Here is a 16,342-nt window from a genome sequence, read left to right on the forward strand (position 1 = left end):
AGATTTCCTTCTTAGAATTCATGAGATAACCCAGACCCATGCTCTGTGTTACAATAACCCAAAGTCTTTCTAACTGTCGAACTGCTCAGCTTTTGAATAAACCCAACGCAGCTTGGAATATGTACTTTGCACCTTGCGATAAAGCATTTCCTTTCTTCCTACACACTGGACTGTGTCTAGCCTGGGAAGAGAAGGCACTGAATTCCCCTTGGTGCTTCCTGCAGCCCTTTCCTGTAGGTGTCCTGCTGCTGCTGAGCACAACACCAGAGGGCAAGGTGACAGTGAGAAGCTGCAGAGCTTTGGGAAGCAGGAGCCCCCTTTGTAGGTGGACTTGAGGCTGCTTCCTTTCTGAAGTGGAGACTCATGATTCACTGTGGCTGTTTTGGAGACAGTGATTTGGGATGAGTAGCTTCCTGGAGTTAATCTACAACTTGTCCATGTGAAGGAAATGTATGAGGAACAAGATTAGAGAAAAAGATTGAAAGATCTCCTGGAGAGAAGGTCATGAAAGTGAGCCAAGGTGAGAGTGTCTATGGTGAATGAATATTCAGGTTTTGAAGGATGGAGAGTTTGCACACCATGAAGAGGGGGCAGCCCGGCATGGTGACTCCTGGTGTGAACTCCTTAAGCATCCTGTGTCAGCACCCAGGAGTGTCCCTCTCCAAAAACTTGGATTCAGCAAGCTGTCATTCTGGCCCTCAAGCTTGGGTATATGTAAGGATTCTGGCTGTGAAAATGTACAAGGCAGCATTCCTCTGGTAAGCAAACTCCCAGAGGGTAACAGGCGCCCTGTTTTTCCACACCTGGACTATTCTGCAGTTTCTCCCTGGAACTAGTAAATTGACTAATACATGCTTAATGTCTAGCTGCTCTGGTAATGTCCTTCATGAGGAGGCTCTATGCTAGAGTCTTATCAGCCTTGGCCTTGATCTCAGACACTCAGCTTTGGGAATAGAGGAACTCTCTTAGACAACACCAATGTGTCACTGTGCCTAAACCTGCCCAAATAACTATAACTTTATAGACTGAGCAATAGGCTCTAATAATGCCAATGACTTAATGTAACCTATGGATATAAGTAAAGCTGGAAGCTCAGATGAGCAGCCTTTTTACTCTGCCCCTGCACCTTGCTTCTGTCTCTTTTTGTTTTTCTTTACAGAAATATTTTAAATCTTCTGAGTCTAGGCTTTTCTTATAGCCTCATGTGGAGCAGGCTGGTTTCTGAGTTCAAATGTTTCTTCCTATTCCCTCTTGATTCCTTTGTAGAACGTTGCTTCCATACAGCTCCATTGCCCCCTGAATTGAATAATTGTACTTCCCTCTAGGTATTTTTTTATATTTTTAGGTGAAAATGGGTAGATAGACAGCAAAGGCATATGAAAGCCTTGGCTGTGAAGCCAGCTGTCTCATCCCAAATGTCAGACCTCTGACAATACGAGGCACTGCCTCACTCCCTTCTGTTCCATTATGTCCTGGCAATCTGAGTAGATGACCTTTTCTTTTTTGGTTCCAGAGATTGAACCCTGCGATGCTTAACCACTGAGCCACCTCTGCAGCCCTTTCTTTCTGTTTTTATTTTGAGACAGGTTCTTGCTAAGTTGATGAAGGTGGCTTGAACTTGCAATCCTCCTGCTTCAGCTTCCAGAGCTGCTGGGATTGAGGCGTGTGCCACCGCTCCTGGTAAGATGTCCTTTTCTGAGGTGGGGGTCTTATCTCATGGCTATTGCCTCTGGAACTGCCTAAGTACACTTGTTCCCTCAATTACAGGAGCAAAAACAGGAAGAGCCCAATAATACAGTGAGAAGACAACACCAGTTTTGAAAGTCCAGGATTGAATTTTGCTTAAACAATTAAATCCCAATTTTTCAATTCTACAATGAATTTAATTTAATTATAAATAACAATTAATATTATTTAATACTATTAATATCTTATATGGTTACATTTAAAATGCTCTTTTATAAAGTTTTATTACATATCATTTACCATATTCAGGTGTTCCCAGATCTGGGAGGTTGGATCTAAATGTATACATGCAATTTTATCCCTCACGTTAGGTCAGGTCCAGGCCCTGGGAAGTTGCTGGGGCTGGGAAGAGCTGGAAACCATCTCTTGGGTTCCTTTCATCCAGGTAGAGGTTCTATCCTGCTGTCACTCAAGATTCAGGGGCGGGGCCTGGATCACTAGCCAATCAGAGACATGGGGTGGGGCCGCAGGAACTGTCCAATCAGCACCGCAGCTGGAAGATAGATGGAAGCCTTCCACTTTTGTGGAGCTTCTTCTAGAGTTCGCCATAGAGTGTCCAGCGGGTCTTGTGAGGAGAACTTCTAAGTGGCCCAGCCTCCTCGCTGTGACATCTCCCCGGGAACCTTAGAAGGCGGGGAATTGTGAGTGTGGAGGGCGCCCTTCCCGCAAGGGGAGCGGGTCTCGGTGAAGGGGACAGATGAGTCGCTGTGGAGGGACCCGGGCCTCCGGCGGCAGCTGCGGCGACTGCGGTCGGAGTCCGGCCGGGCCCGGGTCCTGCGCGGCGCTTTGCCGGCCGGAGCGGTCTGTGGGCAGCGCGGCCCCGCAGCCCGCGTCTCCCCCTCTGCGGTGGCGGCGGGAGGGTCGCGGGGAGACTCCCGCCGCGGGTGGGGCAGGGCCTGGGAGGGACGTGTGCGCGTCCCAGCCCCCCTGCTCCTCGGGTCCCCGGTTACTCCGAAGTAATTGAGTAAATTAAGTAATTAAATAAAGTAATTGAGTAAAACTGGGGAAGCCGGTTCCCAAATCCGCGACTGACCCTCAGCCCCGGGCTTGTGGGGGCAGGAGGCGGACAGAGCTGCAGACCCTTCTGCCGGGGCCCCCTGACTGGAAATCAGCGCCGCTGGACGTTGATTTAGAAAATGCGGATCGAGGGAGGCACAGCTGCATTTAAGAGAACCGCAGAGCAGGGAGCCCCGCTGTGAGGGCTGCAGACCCCTCAGTGGGTGGCAGAAAGGACTTCTCTTTCTAGAGGGGAGCAAGCGGGGTGCCAAGAAGGCGCTAGTGATGGAGGACGGGGGAGGTTGGGCACCCGGGAATCCGTAGGAATTTTCGGGAAGCAGGTTTATTGACTGCGGGGCCCAGAGAGGCCGTTGCCTGAAGCACTCTGTGGGCGGCAGAGTCTGGAGTTCTTGACTTTGTCCCCCTGAGAGGAGGGGTTTGAAGGTTTACAGGACAAGTGCTTTTTTGTTCCATTTTTTGAGACTAGAGGTTTCACAATTTTTTTTTTTAATTTGCAAACCTACAATTTCCAAAAAGAGGAAACTACCACCACAGTGCTGCTCTATGCCTCTATGCAGAAGTTTTTTTGGTTTTGTTTGGTTTGTGTGGGTTTGTTTGTTTGTTGTTGTTTGTTTTTGCTAACATCCTGTGTGAAAGGCTTTCTGAGAAGAATAGGAATCATATGTTGTATATATGGTGGGGGTTTCTGCTTAATTATGGTAAGGGTTTCCCGGGTGGGAGGTCTCTGGCCTGTTTCCCTAGATTAAGGGAGGATGGAGGGTGGCAACCTAATTATACATCTGAGAATGGTTCACCCTTCTGTCAGCCTTCTTTGTTATCTTGTTGTTGTTTGTCTGTCTTGTTTGATACTGGCAACCTCATTAAACTCTGAGCCATATCCCCAGCAACAAACCTTCTTCTTTTTTTTTTTTTTTTTTTTTGTATTGGGGATGAACCCAGGGGTGCTTCACCACTGAGCTGCATCCCCAGCCCTTTTGTTTTTATTTTGAGACAGGTTCTCACTAAGTTGCTGTGGTTGGCTTTGAACTTGAGATGCTCCTGCCTCAGCCTCTTGAGCCATTACTATATGTGTTGCTTTTATTAATTAACTCTGGCCTTGAGCATTTTTCTTTAGTGTCCTTAATTTTTGTGAAATTGTTTATCTCTTTGTCCAACTTCTTGTTCTGTATAAATAGTATTGTTTTAAATTTAAAATTGATTTTTTATACTTGAAATATAGAAAAATAATGGATTTTTGCATATTAAGCTCATGTGTGTGTTGCTACATTCCAGTATTAATTCCCAGAGTTTTTGTTGGTTCTTTGGGATTTTGTAGGTAGGCCATAATGGCATGTATGAAGAGTCATTTTTTATTTGTTTCTTCTCAGTCTGAATGCCTATCATTATTATTTCTTATGCTTTCTCTGTACCCATTGATTTGATCTTAGAATTTTGTTGTTTAGCCGGTTGAGGTGATCAATTACATGAGTTGACTTTTAAATGTTTGGTCGTTTTTAAATACTTATAGGTTGTGGATCAAATGTAGATGCTTGCGTAGGATATTTGAAGCACTGGGTTTGATTCTCAGCACTGCGTTTCAATAAATAAAATAAAGGTCTATCAACAACTAAATTATTTTTTGGAGGGGGGTTCTGGGGATTGAACACATGCCCTTATGCAAGGCAAGCACTCTACCAGGTGAGCTACAATCCTAGCCCAATAACTAAATATTTTTTAAAAACTACTTATAATTCCTATTTGGTTTTATTGGATCATTCTGTTTGTTAAAGGATAGATGTAATTTGCCATTATTCGTTCAATATTTTTTCTTTTTTCTTATTTATTTATTTATGCAGTGCTGGGGATCAAAGCCAGAGCCTCACACATGCTAAGAAGATGCTATACCACTGAGCTTGAAGATTCTTTCATCTTTATTCTTAGAAGCAGTTTGTCTTCTCTCCCCCTACTCTGTACTGGGATTGAAACTCAGGGCACTCTCACTGAACTATGCTCCTTGTCTTTATTCATTTATTTTTGTTGTTTCTTATAATGTCTGTCTCATTTTGTTTCTTGGCACTGTGGACCTCATACATTATGAAGTAGTACTTTTGCATCTCTTACCTGGAAGACATTGTAATGATTGGTGTTCTTAAATGTTAGAATAAGCCCAAAAGACAAGGTGGACCTGATTCTCCCTGTTTTTGAGTTGCTATTGTTTCAATTTGTGTAATGCATAGAGCCTTATTTACATTGTTTATCTTTTCTCATGTGAGTTTTTCTGGATTGTTTCTTTCCAGAAATTGTTTGACTTCTTCCAAGTTATTTTTCTGTGCTTTATTTAAAATTATCTTGCTCTTGTTCTGCCAGTTATCCAATGTGGTGCACCAGACTGTTTAGTTGAGGTCTTTTTTATTTTCTAATATAAGCATTGTTGCAAATTTCTCCCTATGCACTGCTTTTTCTGTATCTCACAAGAGACATGTTTGTTCATTTTCACATATTTTGAAATACTTAAATTCCTTTGATGTGTATACTATTCAGCTATGTATTGTGTGATTTTTGGACATTTTCTAGCTATTTTATGCTATTGATGGCTGGTTTCTTTTCAGTATGGTCTGAAAGTGAGCAACTGATTTCTTGCTGAGACCCATGCAGCATCAACAAAGGATCTCAAGTTGGCAATGGGAGATGGAGAAAAACCCAGAAACAAAGAGAACAGAGGCATTTTTAAGCACAGCTGGGGCCAGGTTGGACACTGCCTTCTGATAGTGGAACAGTGACCCAGAAGTAGCTTGGCAAGTTGATTATGTAGGGTTTTCTAATCAGGAAGTTTAGCTTTATCAGGGCACTGTAAATTGTTCAAGGCTTATGAGCTATTAAGAGGCTTCTTTGTGCACTATAAAGTTATAAGCTAGAAACTCTTTGCAGCTATCCTGCTGTGCCCAGAAAACGCACTGTACTGGAACATTTGGTAACTGTTAGCATCAGAGCCAAGTTCAAGGCTATTCACATCCATGCGTTTTGGCAAGAAATGTTTCCCAGGCTTGGCTTTTGCCAACCACACAGGATAAGAAATGACCAGGGCTTGGCCATTCTCCACAATTTGTGTTCCTTTGGTTTGTTAAGGTATGTCTTGTAACATGGTCCATGTTGGTAAAGATTCTGTATTGTGGTGGAGCAGTATGGGAACTTTGGCAGTTTAGGAGCTGACAGGCTGTGGTTTTGCCTGTGGACACACAGAAACTGTCTTACTGACATTTAAACCTAGAGGCTTGAGGTGGCCAACAGGTACCTGTAAATCATAACTTCAGTAACTAAAGCAGTAAACCAAGCAACAGGGACAGAACAATCCTATTTTAGGTTTAATGCAGTAAAAGTCCCTAAGCAGTAAGAGCTGAGAGTCCCTGGGATATTGACAAGCTTGCATCCATATAAAAAATGTAGAATGCACCTTCCAGAAGGATTGCACCAAATCCCCTGCCTTAATGTGCCCCAAATGTACTTATGTAAAAAGTAAAAGCCCTGTTGTGCTCAGGGCTCAGACTTTGGGAATTATCCCTCTGGGCTGTGGCAACAGGAACAATGTATTGCTTCCAGATCTCAGTGTCCTGAACCTCATTTCCCGCTATAGTGTGATCTTGACAAGAATTTGTACTGAGGCTTGGGATGTGGCTTAGTGGTAGACACACATAGCTAGTATTTGCAAAGCCTTGGATTCAATCTCCAACACTACAAAAGGAACAGGCAGAAGAACGTGCACTCCATAGTGGTTCTACCTGAGCAGATGTCTCTAGTTGATGCCTGATGCTGTTGATTTCAACTATTCCAGTACTGATTTTCTGACTTCTTGATCTGTCCCTTGCTGATAGAGATGAGTTGAAATCTGAAGGTATAATTGTGATCTGTGATTTTCCCTTCAGTTCCATGTTTTACCTCATGTGATTTGATGCTCTGTTTAGGAGTGTATATATTAAGGATTGTTATGTTTTCTTAGAGAATCAACTGTTCTATCATTATTTAATCCCTTTATTCCTTATTTATTTGAGATACAGCTTGATTAGTACAGCATTAAGAGAAATTTTAAAGTTATTTTTGGATCAATACAAGAATGGGCATAACTTTATAATTAATTCATCTATGTTTTCATATTGATCTATTTTGAAAATATCTATATATTGTTAATAGATAAAAATGGAATTTATTTGTAATTTCGAACATGGTGCTTTCAATCTGATGTCATGGGGCATACCTGTAATCCATCCACTTGAATGGCGTAGGAGGAAGATAGCAAATCCAAGACCAACCTATGCACCTTGGACCCTGTCTCAAAATAAAAATTTAAAAATGGCTTGGGGATGTAACTTACAACTGAATGTTCCTGGTTTCAACCCATGTAAACACCTCTCCCCCCGCCTCTCTTTCTCTCTCTCCCTCCCCACCTTCCTCCATCTCTCTCTAACACACACACACACACACACACACGCACACACGCACACACACACACACACACACACACAATGTAGCCTTTTTTGTGCATGTGTGAGATGGTAGGCATTGAACCTGGGGCCTTGTGCATGTGAAGCAAGCACTCCAGCAACTGACCTATGTCCCCAGCCTTTAACCATTGTTGAATGGCTAAATTGAGCTAATTACCAAATACATTGCTTCACATACATTTTTTTTGTGGGGTGGGGATGAGGGAACTGTAAACATACTTCTCTAATGATTTCTCATAGTACTAGATTTCTTGAATTTATTTCTCATATATAAGAAAAGTTTTGACTCTTGACCTGATGTCTTGATAGGTAAAACTTTTTTTTTCATAAAGTATACAAGGGTGGATCTTGTTTTCTACCATTCTATCTGTAGAGCATTCACATTTAAAGTGATTATTGATGTGGTTGGATTAATATATACCATATTTGTAAACTACTTTCTGTTCGTTTTACATCTCTGTTCCTACATCTTTTTGCTTCTCCCTAAAGAACTTCTTTCCAAAAGGTAGACAAGGAGATACACTGGTGAAACAGTCTCTAAATTTTTTTCTTGTTCTTTTCCTTCTTCAGACTGTATAATTTCAATCATTTAACTTCATCTTAACTGATTCTTTGTTCTCTTTGCTCCAGTATGCCATGGAACACCTATAATGATGGTTTCATATAATTGTTTTAATTGGAACCTGCAATTTCCTCTATGGTCTTTTTTGTTTGGTTTGTTGCTTTTTTGTTTGGTGGGACTGAGGATTTAAGCTTTATCATAGAGCTATACCCCCAGCCCTTCTTCATGTTTTGTTTAGAGTTTCAGTGTTGCTGAGTTGCCAAGGCTGGCCTTGAACTTATGTACCTTTTGCCTTAGTCTGCTGACGCAGTGGGATTACAGGAGTGCACCACTTGCCCAATGAATGTCTTTGTCTTCCAAATTGTATGGCTTCGAAACTTGAAATTACAGTGTCAGTGATATGCATCAATTTATCCTCCATTTATGTATAAACCTCGGTTGTTTTGCTATGATCTTCAATATTTATATGTATTTGGCTTTTTCCTCAAACAAGGACACAGCTCTCTTTTTGGTGTTTTATATTGAGTTAAAATGTTTACTGTATGTAAACAAAATAAATGTATTCATTTATTTTTGTTCTGCATATCAATCTTATGTCTGTGTTCATGGTGGGGTTAGTGGGGACTGAACCCTAGGCTTTTCACATGCTAGGCAACTGCTCTCACACTGGCCTAACATAACGTCTCCAGCCCTTTTTCTTTTGGGGTGGGGATATCAGGGATTGAACTCAGGGGCAGTCAACTACTGAGCCACATCCCCAGCCCTATTTTATATTTTATTTAGAGACAGGGTCTCACTGAGTTACTTACGGCCTCGCTGAGTTGCTGAGGCTGTCTTTGAACTAGCGATCCTCCTGCCTCAGCCTCCCAAGCCGCTGGGATTACAGATTTGTGTGACTGTTCTTGCCCCGCTTTCATATTAATTTTGAAACAGGGTCTCCCTATGTGCCCAGGCTTCTTTGGAATTTGGGCTCCTCTTGCCTCATCCTCCCAAGTAGCTGTGATTACAGGTGTGTGCCACAAAGTCTTGGAGCACGCTGTCCTTTTACATGCCATGTGTTGCAAAAATTTTTGTACGTTGTTGTCTTTTACCTTCCTCTATTTTCGTAGATGTAAATTGTTCCACTTATTTTTTAGGAAATATTACTTTTTAAATTTGGAAACACTATTTTCTATGTTTAAAAGATATTTGTGGCTTCTCAAACTATTCCAGTATTGTTTTTCTGGTTTTACTGTGTAATCTGTGTTTCATCCTTGGAGTAGAGGGGAACACATTGCCTGTCCAGATAACTTTTTGTCCCTCTCTCAACTAGAGAGAGAATGGGGTGTCTGCCACTGTTGTGCCACGCCTGCTGTGTCATGAATCAATTCTCTGTCCACATGTGGGATGACTGACTGTTCTTTTCTTTTTCAAGATCTGTTAGGTAATCTTAGTGTAGTCTTCCAAATTGTGTGGCTTCAAAATGTTTTATGTATATTAGCCAAATGACCAGTTTCTTATTCTAATGAGTTTAAATGTTGTTAGACATTAAGTACACCTAGAGGATTTGATAAGCTGGTTTTTTTCCTGTTTACTTTCCACTTTTTTTTTTTTTCCTTCAGTTTGGGTAAAGATTGCTACAGGCCCTAAAGCACTGAGCAATATCCTTACCCTTTGAAAAAAAATCTATTCATTTCATTTATTTTTAATTATTTAAGACAGGGTCTTGGTAAGTCCAAGTTGCTGGAATTATACATGTATGCCACTGCAGCAGGCATGAACTGTTTTTGGTTGTCCTAGTAAAAGTCTTGTTATGGACATTTTGCAATTTTATACATTCATTTACCAGTTACATCTTGGTGACAGTGAAATCTTTCTAAGAACATGTACACTTTTCCCCTTATTTTATTCTGCTCTGACATTCTCCAACCAAACCTTTAATGATTACCTATTATTCTACTGAATTATAATTCATGAGTCTTATTTACTATTTAATTCTGATTGACATACAGAACCTAAGGTACAGGCTTCCAGTTGTGGTCCCTTTGTACAATCCCAAGGATGTACTGGATTCCCTAAATAATGAGTTGTAAAAAGAGGTTTCAAATTCGATCTGACATACCAGTCCACTAGAGATTCATCATCCAGAGTGTGTTTTGAGGACTGATGAGATGGACAACCTCTGTCAAGCATACAGAATATTGAAAACATGTAGAGGACCAACAGGACTTACAGGCTGCATTTTGTTGGGACAACCTGCTTGGGAACCCCAAACCCCTCCTGCAGTTAAGCTGGTGAAGTTCATCCCAACAGTAGTTCCCAGAGAGCAACATAGATCAAAGTTTGTTCCCAAGTATTTCTAAGAATATGCTATCTCAGGACAGCTACTGTTATTATGTGCAGTACATGTTGGACTTTGATGTGAGAGGTACTGGAGACCATGGTACAAAGAGAATTGGAGAGACCCAGCAGCACAGCCAGTGTTCCTGTTCTCCCTGTTTCTCTACCAGTAGGTGCAATTAAGCACCAGAATTGCTATGTGAGCCTGGCTGGAGAGTAAGAGTGTGACACCAGGTGATGGAGTATTGGGAGGACATAATATCATGTGAAATTTTCACACAGTGAGTGCAGATCTCCAGTGCTATGTGTCTCACCTTCCTTCTGGGAATATCTGGGATGTTTTAGGAGTCAGTGACTTTTGAGGATGTGGCTGTGAATTTCTCCCTGGAGGAGTGGGCTCTGCTGGATCCTTCCCAGAAGATGCTCTTCAGAGATGTGATGCAGGAAACCTTCTGGAACCTGACCACTATAGGTAAGGGTGACATTTTTCCCCTCACTTTGTCAATCAGAGAACGGTTATTACTTGCTTATGAGTTCTGTTCCATGATCTGGAATATGGAAAACCTACATGCTATACTAGCATGGTGACATTATATAACAGATCTGCAAGACTCCGATAGTTTTTTCTGTAATGTTGAAATAAGTCATAATGTTTCTGGGTCTGCATTTTAGGAAAACAATGGAAAAATCAGGCCAACGATGATCACTGCAGTTCCAAGGGAAATCTAAGGTAATTGAACTCACAAGTGAAGGCAATGTTCCTCACAAATCTGGGAGTAACTTATAAAAAATCATAAAAAGAAGGAAATGATACATGCCAAGGTTCAAATTAATTTAATCTCCATTTTCTTACAACAGTCCATATAGGTTGAGCATGCATAATTGGAATGTTAAAAATCCAAAATGTTCCAGTGCAGGCAGCATCTGGAACAGACTTGGTGTCATAAGTGACACTTTCTGGTAGTTTATCGTACACAGACTGTTTTCCATACACAATTTATTAGACATGTATGAAATTACCTTCAGGTAGGACCCATTTTGAAAATGTTTTACTGTGTATATGCAAATATCACAAATCCAATCTGAGTTTTGTCCCATGCTTTTCACATAAGTAGTGATCAGTTATATTCACAAGTGATAAACATCTTCAGGGTTAATAAAATCTTAACTTGACAGGATTATTTAGAAACCTGAATTTGGTGGTGGTGCATACCTCTAATCCCAACAACTTGGAAGGCTGAGGGAGAAGGATCATAAGTGGAAGGCTAGCCTCAGCACTTTAGTGAGGCTCTAAGCAACTTACTAAGAGGCTGTCTCAAAAAAATTTTTTTTCAAAGGACTGAGATGTAGCACAGTAGTAAAGCTTACACAGCACAAAGTCAATTCTTCTACTAAATTATTAATAAATAAATCCTTGGTAACGTCATTTTCATTCTTTGCAGAATTCAAGTTTTAGAGAGATTCTATGAACAGAAAAAAGATGGTCAATGTGGAGAGGTCCTCAGCCACATCATAGATCCTCTTGAAAACAAGATACGTCCTTCTGGAGTAAAACCAAGTGAACATCATGTGTGTGGAGAAGTCACCATTGCTGATCCATCCCTAGTTGTGCCCCTGACAGCTCACACTGGACACAGAGCACATGAGTATCAGGAACATGGAGAGAAGCCATATGAATATAAGGAAGATGGGAAAGCCTTGCATGATCCCCAGCATTTTCAGAAGCATGAAAGAACTCACACAGGAGAGAAACCCAATGTGTGTAAGCACTGTGGAAAAGCCTTGCGTTGTCTCAAATCTCTTAAAAGACATGAAAGAAATCACATAAGTGAGAAACCCCATGTGTGTAAGCACTGTGGAAAAGCCTTTCGTTCTTCCAGCTACATTAAAATTCATGAACGAATTCACAGTGGAGAGAAACCATACAATTGCAAACAGTGCGGAAAAGCCTATCGTTTTTACTATGACCTTCAAATTCATGAACAGAATCACAATGGAAAGAAACCCTATGTGTGTAAGCAATGCGGAAAAGGCTTTAGTTCTTCAAGCCGCATGAAAGTACATGAACAAATTCACAACAGAGAGAAATCCTATGTGTGTAAGCAATGTGGGAAAGGCTTTAGTACTTCTAGATACATGAAAAAACATGAACTAATTCATAGTGGAGAGAAACCCTATACATGTAAACAATGTGGGAAAGCTTTTCATTTACATAGATCCCTTCAAATACATGAGATAACACACAATGGACAGAAACCCTATGTATGTAAGCAATGTGGAAAAGGCTTTCTTTCCTCCAGCTCCATTATCAAACATGAACGAAATCACAGTGAAGAGAAACCCTATACATGTAATCAGTGTGGGAAAGGTTTTCCATTTCTCAGTTCCCTTCACATGCATGAACTAATTCACAGTGGAGAGAAGCCCTATACCTGTGAACAATGTGGGAAAGCTTTCACTCATTCCTATGCCATCAGAAGACATGAAAAAACTCACACTGGAGAAAAACCCTTTGTATGTAAGCAATGTGGAAAAGGCTTTAGTTCTTCCAGCTCCGTTAGAATACATGAACGAATTCACAGTGGAGAGAAGCCCTATGCTTGTGAACAATGTGGAAAAGGCTTTAGTTCTTCCAGCTCTGTTAGAATACATGAGCGAATTCACAGTGGAGAGAAACCTTATACACGTGAACAATGTGGGAAAGCTTTCAGTCATTCCAACGCAATGAGAAAACATGAAAAAATTCACACTAGAGACAAACCTTACATATGTAAGCAATGTGGAAAAGGCTTTCTTTCCTCCAGCTCCATTATTAAACATGAACGAAATCACAGTGAACAGAAACCCTATACATGTAATCAGTGTGGGAAAGGTTTTCCATTTCTCAGTTCCCTTCACATGCATGAACTGATTCACAGTGGAGAGAAGCCCTATACATGTGAACAATGTGGGAAAGCTTTCACTCATTCCTATGCTATCAGAAGACATGAAAAAACTCACACTGGAGAAAAACCCTTCATATGTAAGCAATGTGGAAAAGGCTTTAGTTCTTCCAGCTCTGTTAGAATACATGAACGAATTCACAGTGGAGAGAAACCTTATTCATGTGAACAATGTGGAAAAGGCTTTAGTTCTTCCAGCTCTGTTAGAATACATGAGCGAATTCACAGTGGAGAGAAACCTTATACATGTGAACAATGTGGGAAAGCTTTCAGTCATTCCAATGCAATGAGAAAACATGAAAAAATTCACACTAGAGACAAACCTTACATATGTAAGCAATGTGGAAAAGGCTTTAGTTCTTCCAGCTCCGTTAGAATACATGAACGAATTCATACTGGAGAGAAAATCTATGCCTGCAAACATTGTGGAAAAGCTTTCATTCACTCCTATTTAGTCAGAAGACATGAAGTAAGTCACACTGCAGAAAGACCCTACGTGTGCAAGCAATGTGGCAAATCCTACAGTGATCCCCATACCCTTAGACAACATCGAAGAATTCACAGTGACATGAAAACATGCATGTGAGCAGTGCAGGAAAGCCTCCAGTTATTCCTCCACCCTTAAAATACATGACAGAATGCACACTGGAGAGAAACCCTGTGTGTGTGTGTGTGTGTGTGTGTGTGTGTGTATTCATTTTTAAAGTAGATCTCTGCATTGTGTGTTTCTGATTTGTATTCTTCAAAATAAAGAATGAGGTGAAACACTTGTGCAAGTTTTGTTTAGGCTGTACTATCTGAATTTCCTAGGTAGTGTATTCTTAATCAAATCAGGTAGTGAGCCCTCTAACACTTTGAACCATGTTGGATCAAAAGCAAATTGAATTTTATTTCCAATATGCAATTAGTCTTAGTTTGTATGTTGTTTTTCAATATTTGTGGCTAACAGGCCACTGAAGAATGAGTCTTTGTTCATTGTTGCTAACATCCTACTGACCTCACATGATGGGTTATGCGTACCCCCTTATTTATATATATACATACACATATGTGTACATGTATACATGTGTATATTTATTTTCAGGGGAAAAATGACATTTTTACATGGATTTTATATTTTTCACACTGTGATGGCATATTTTTCCATCTTATTGCTGCATCATAATTACACATAATGGTGAAATTCATTTTTACATATTTGTACATGCCCATGATATGGCAGTAGATGTATATTTTCAAATCAGATTTCTGTGCATACATTTTTAGTGTTTGTTAAATGTTTCAAACAAATTATAGATTAACACATTAGCTTTTTCTTTGAAAAATTTTTATTGGAAACACTGAAAATATTGTGATGAGTACATGTTTTTGTAATACAGATTAGCAACTGAGAAGAATGAAATTCTTCTTTTTTTTTTTTTAAAGACAGAGTGAGAGAGGGAGGGAGAGAGAGAGAATTTTTAATATTTATTTTTTAGTTCTCGGCGGACACAGCATCTTTGTATGTGGTGCTGAGGATCGAACCCGGGCCGCACACATGCAAGGCGAGCGCGCTACTGCTTGAGCCACATCCCCAGCCCAGAATGAAATTCTTTTTCAGTGGGATAGCGATTCTCTGTAATTGGAAATTCACGCTAGACTTCCCTATCAAATTAATTACAGTTATCATCTCTACAACATTTTTTAAAAATATTTATTTTTTAGGTATAGATAGACACAACACAATGCCTTTATTTTTATGCGGTTCTGAGGATCGAACCCAGGTCCCGCCCGTGCTAGGCGAGTGCTCTACCGCTGAGCCACAATCCCAGCCCACATTTCTTTTTTTTATATTTATTTTTTAATTTTAGACATATCTTTATTTCATTTATTTGTTTTTATGTGGTACTGAGTAGGGAACCCAGGGCCTCGAACGTGCTAAGCGAGCACTCTGCTGCTGAGCCACGACCCCAGCCCTCTACAACATTTCTTACAGCTAAGTCCAAGAAAATCAAATTGCTGTGTCAGGCCTGCAGACTAGTTCAGGACTCAAAGAGACCTTTTCCTTTCTTTTACAGTTCTGGGCATTGAACCCGGAGCCTCACACTTTCTAAGTAAGTGCTCTACTGTTGTGCTGCATCCCCAGCTCCATTTATTTTATTTTGATAAAGAGTCTAAGTTGGTTTAAGTACAAGGACAATGAAATATGAGGAACGATAGCACATGAATACATAAAGAGCCGAATTTCCAGATTTCCCTCTCTCCATGCTTAGTACATCCTGTGCCTTTGTTTCCTCTGCAAGAATGCTGTTCTAACACTGCTTGGGGTGGTTGTGGTGGTACACATCTGTAATTCCAGCAACTCAGGATGCTGAGGTAGTAGGATCCCAAGTTCAGGGTCAGTCTCAGCAACTTATAAGGCCATAAGTAACTTAGTGAGATTCTGTCTAAAAAGAATCTCAATGGTAAAGTGTCTCTGGGTTCTATACCCAGTGCCAAAAGAAGAAGAAAAAAGAAAACCTGCCTGGGAATCTCTTTGTCCTTCAAAATCGTCTAGGGAAAATGCCACTTCTTCTGTGATCCTTGTCAGTTTCATGATCTTGTGCTTTATATTCTTTTTCTTTATCTCCAAAAAAAGTTTATTAGCATGATTAAATGCCGCAGTCTGGCTGGGCACAAAATCACGAGCCACTCACAGCCTTGTGGATTCAAACAGCAATTCTTTATTCTCTCACCGGCACTCTACATACACATTCTGGGAAAATCCACACCCTCCACGGGGCTCTGCATACCAAAAACCCTCTGAATACGCGAGCAGTCAACAGGAACTCAAGGAGCGGGCGCTGGGTAGGCTGACAAGGAAATTGCCATGCATCATTCCTACTTGGCTATGGCTCTCAGCAATTAAAAACATTTTCTTGAATAACAGTTTCTAAACATGAAAGAATATCAGTGGCTATACCTTACAAGTAATATTTGGAATTCAGTGGACAACTTTATTACCAGTCTTCATTTTATTAAAAACAATCCATTTATTGGCTCCATGAAGTCATGACTATTGCTTTGTCTGGGAGTGAGTCCCAACTGCAATTAAGTATAAAAGATATCTTCCATCATAATTGGAATGTGACCGGCATTGAAGAACAGCTCTAACTGAGTAAAGAGTTGATAAAAATCCAGAGTTGGGTTTTTGTTTTTTAAAAACATTCGATTTACACACTACAAAGAAATAATTAGTATTTTGGCTTTTTAAATTCCTACATGCTGTTTAGAATGGCTTTCCCCAAAGGTCCTCCCTTCAC

The 16,342-nt window shown here is 40.6% G+C and overlaps 1 protein-coding gene across 4 annotated transcripts in view; it reads left to right on the forward strand.

Moving 5' to 3' along the window:
- LOC110598891 (uncharacterized) overlaps positions 1-13,826 on the forward strand; it is a 40,494-nt gene extending 26,668 nt beyond the window's left edge. For 2 of the 4 annotated variants that reach the window (XM_078037739.1, XM_078037738.1), the window contains exons 2-5: positions 1,587-1,680; positions 10,465-10,591; positions 10,792-10,849; positions 11,562-13,826. In XM_078037739.1, coding sequence (XP_077893865.1) covers positions 10,540-10,591; positions 10,792-10,849; positions 11,562-13,647 — 2,196 coding nt within the window. In that variant the 5' untranslated portion in view covers positions 1,587-1,680; positions 10,465-10,539 and the 3' untranslated portion in view covers positions 13,648-13,826. Of the gene's footprint in view, positions 1-1,586; positions 1,681-2,098; positions 2,388-4,598; positions 10,592-10,791; positions 10,850-11,561 lie in introns of those variants that run through there. The other 2 variants (XM_078037737.1, XM_078037736.1) reach the window with 2 other exon arrangements.
- Positions 13,827-16,342: the final 2,516 nt, after the last annotated feature.

This window comes from Ictidomys tridecemlineatus, chromosome 2 (genome assembly GCF_052094955.1).
Source record: "Ictidomys tridecemlineatus isolate mIctTri1 chromosome 2, mIctTri1.hap1, whole genome shotgun sequence".
NCBI lineage: Eukaryota > Metazoa > Chordata > Mammalia > Rodentia > Sciuridae > Ictidomys > Ictidomys tridecemlineatus.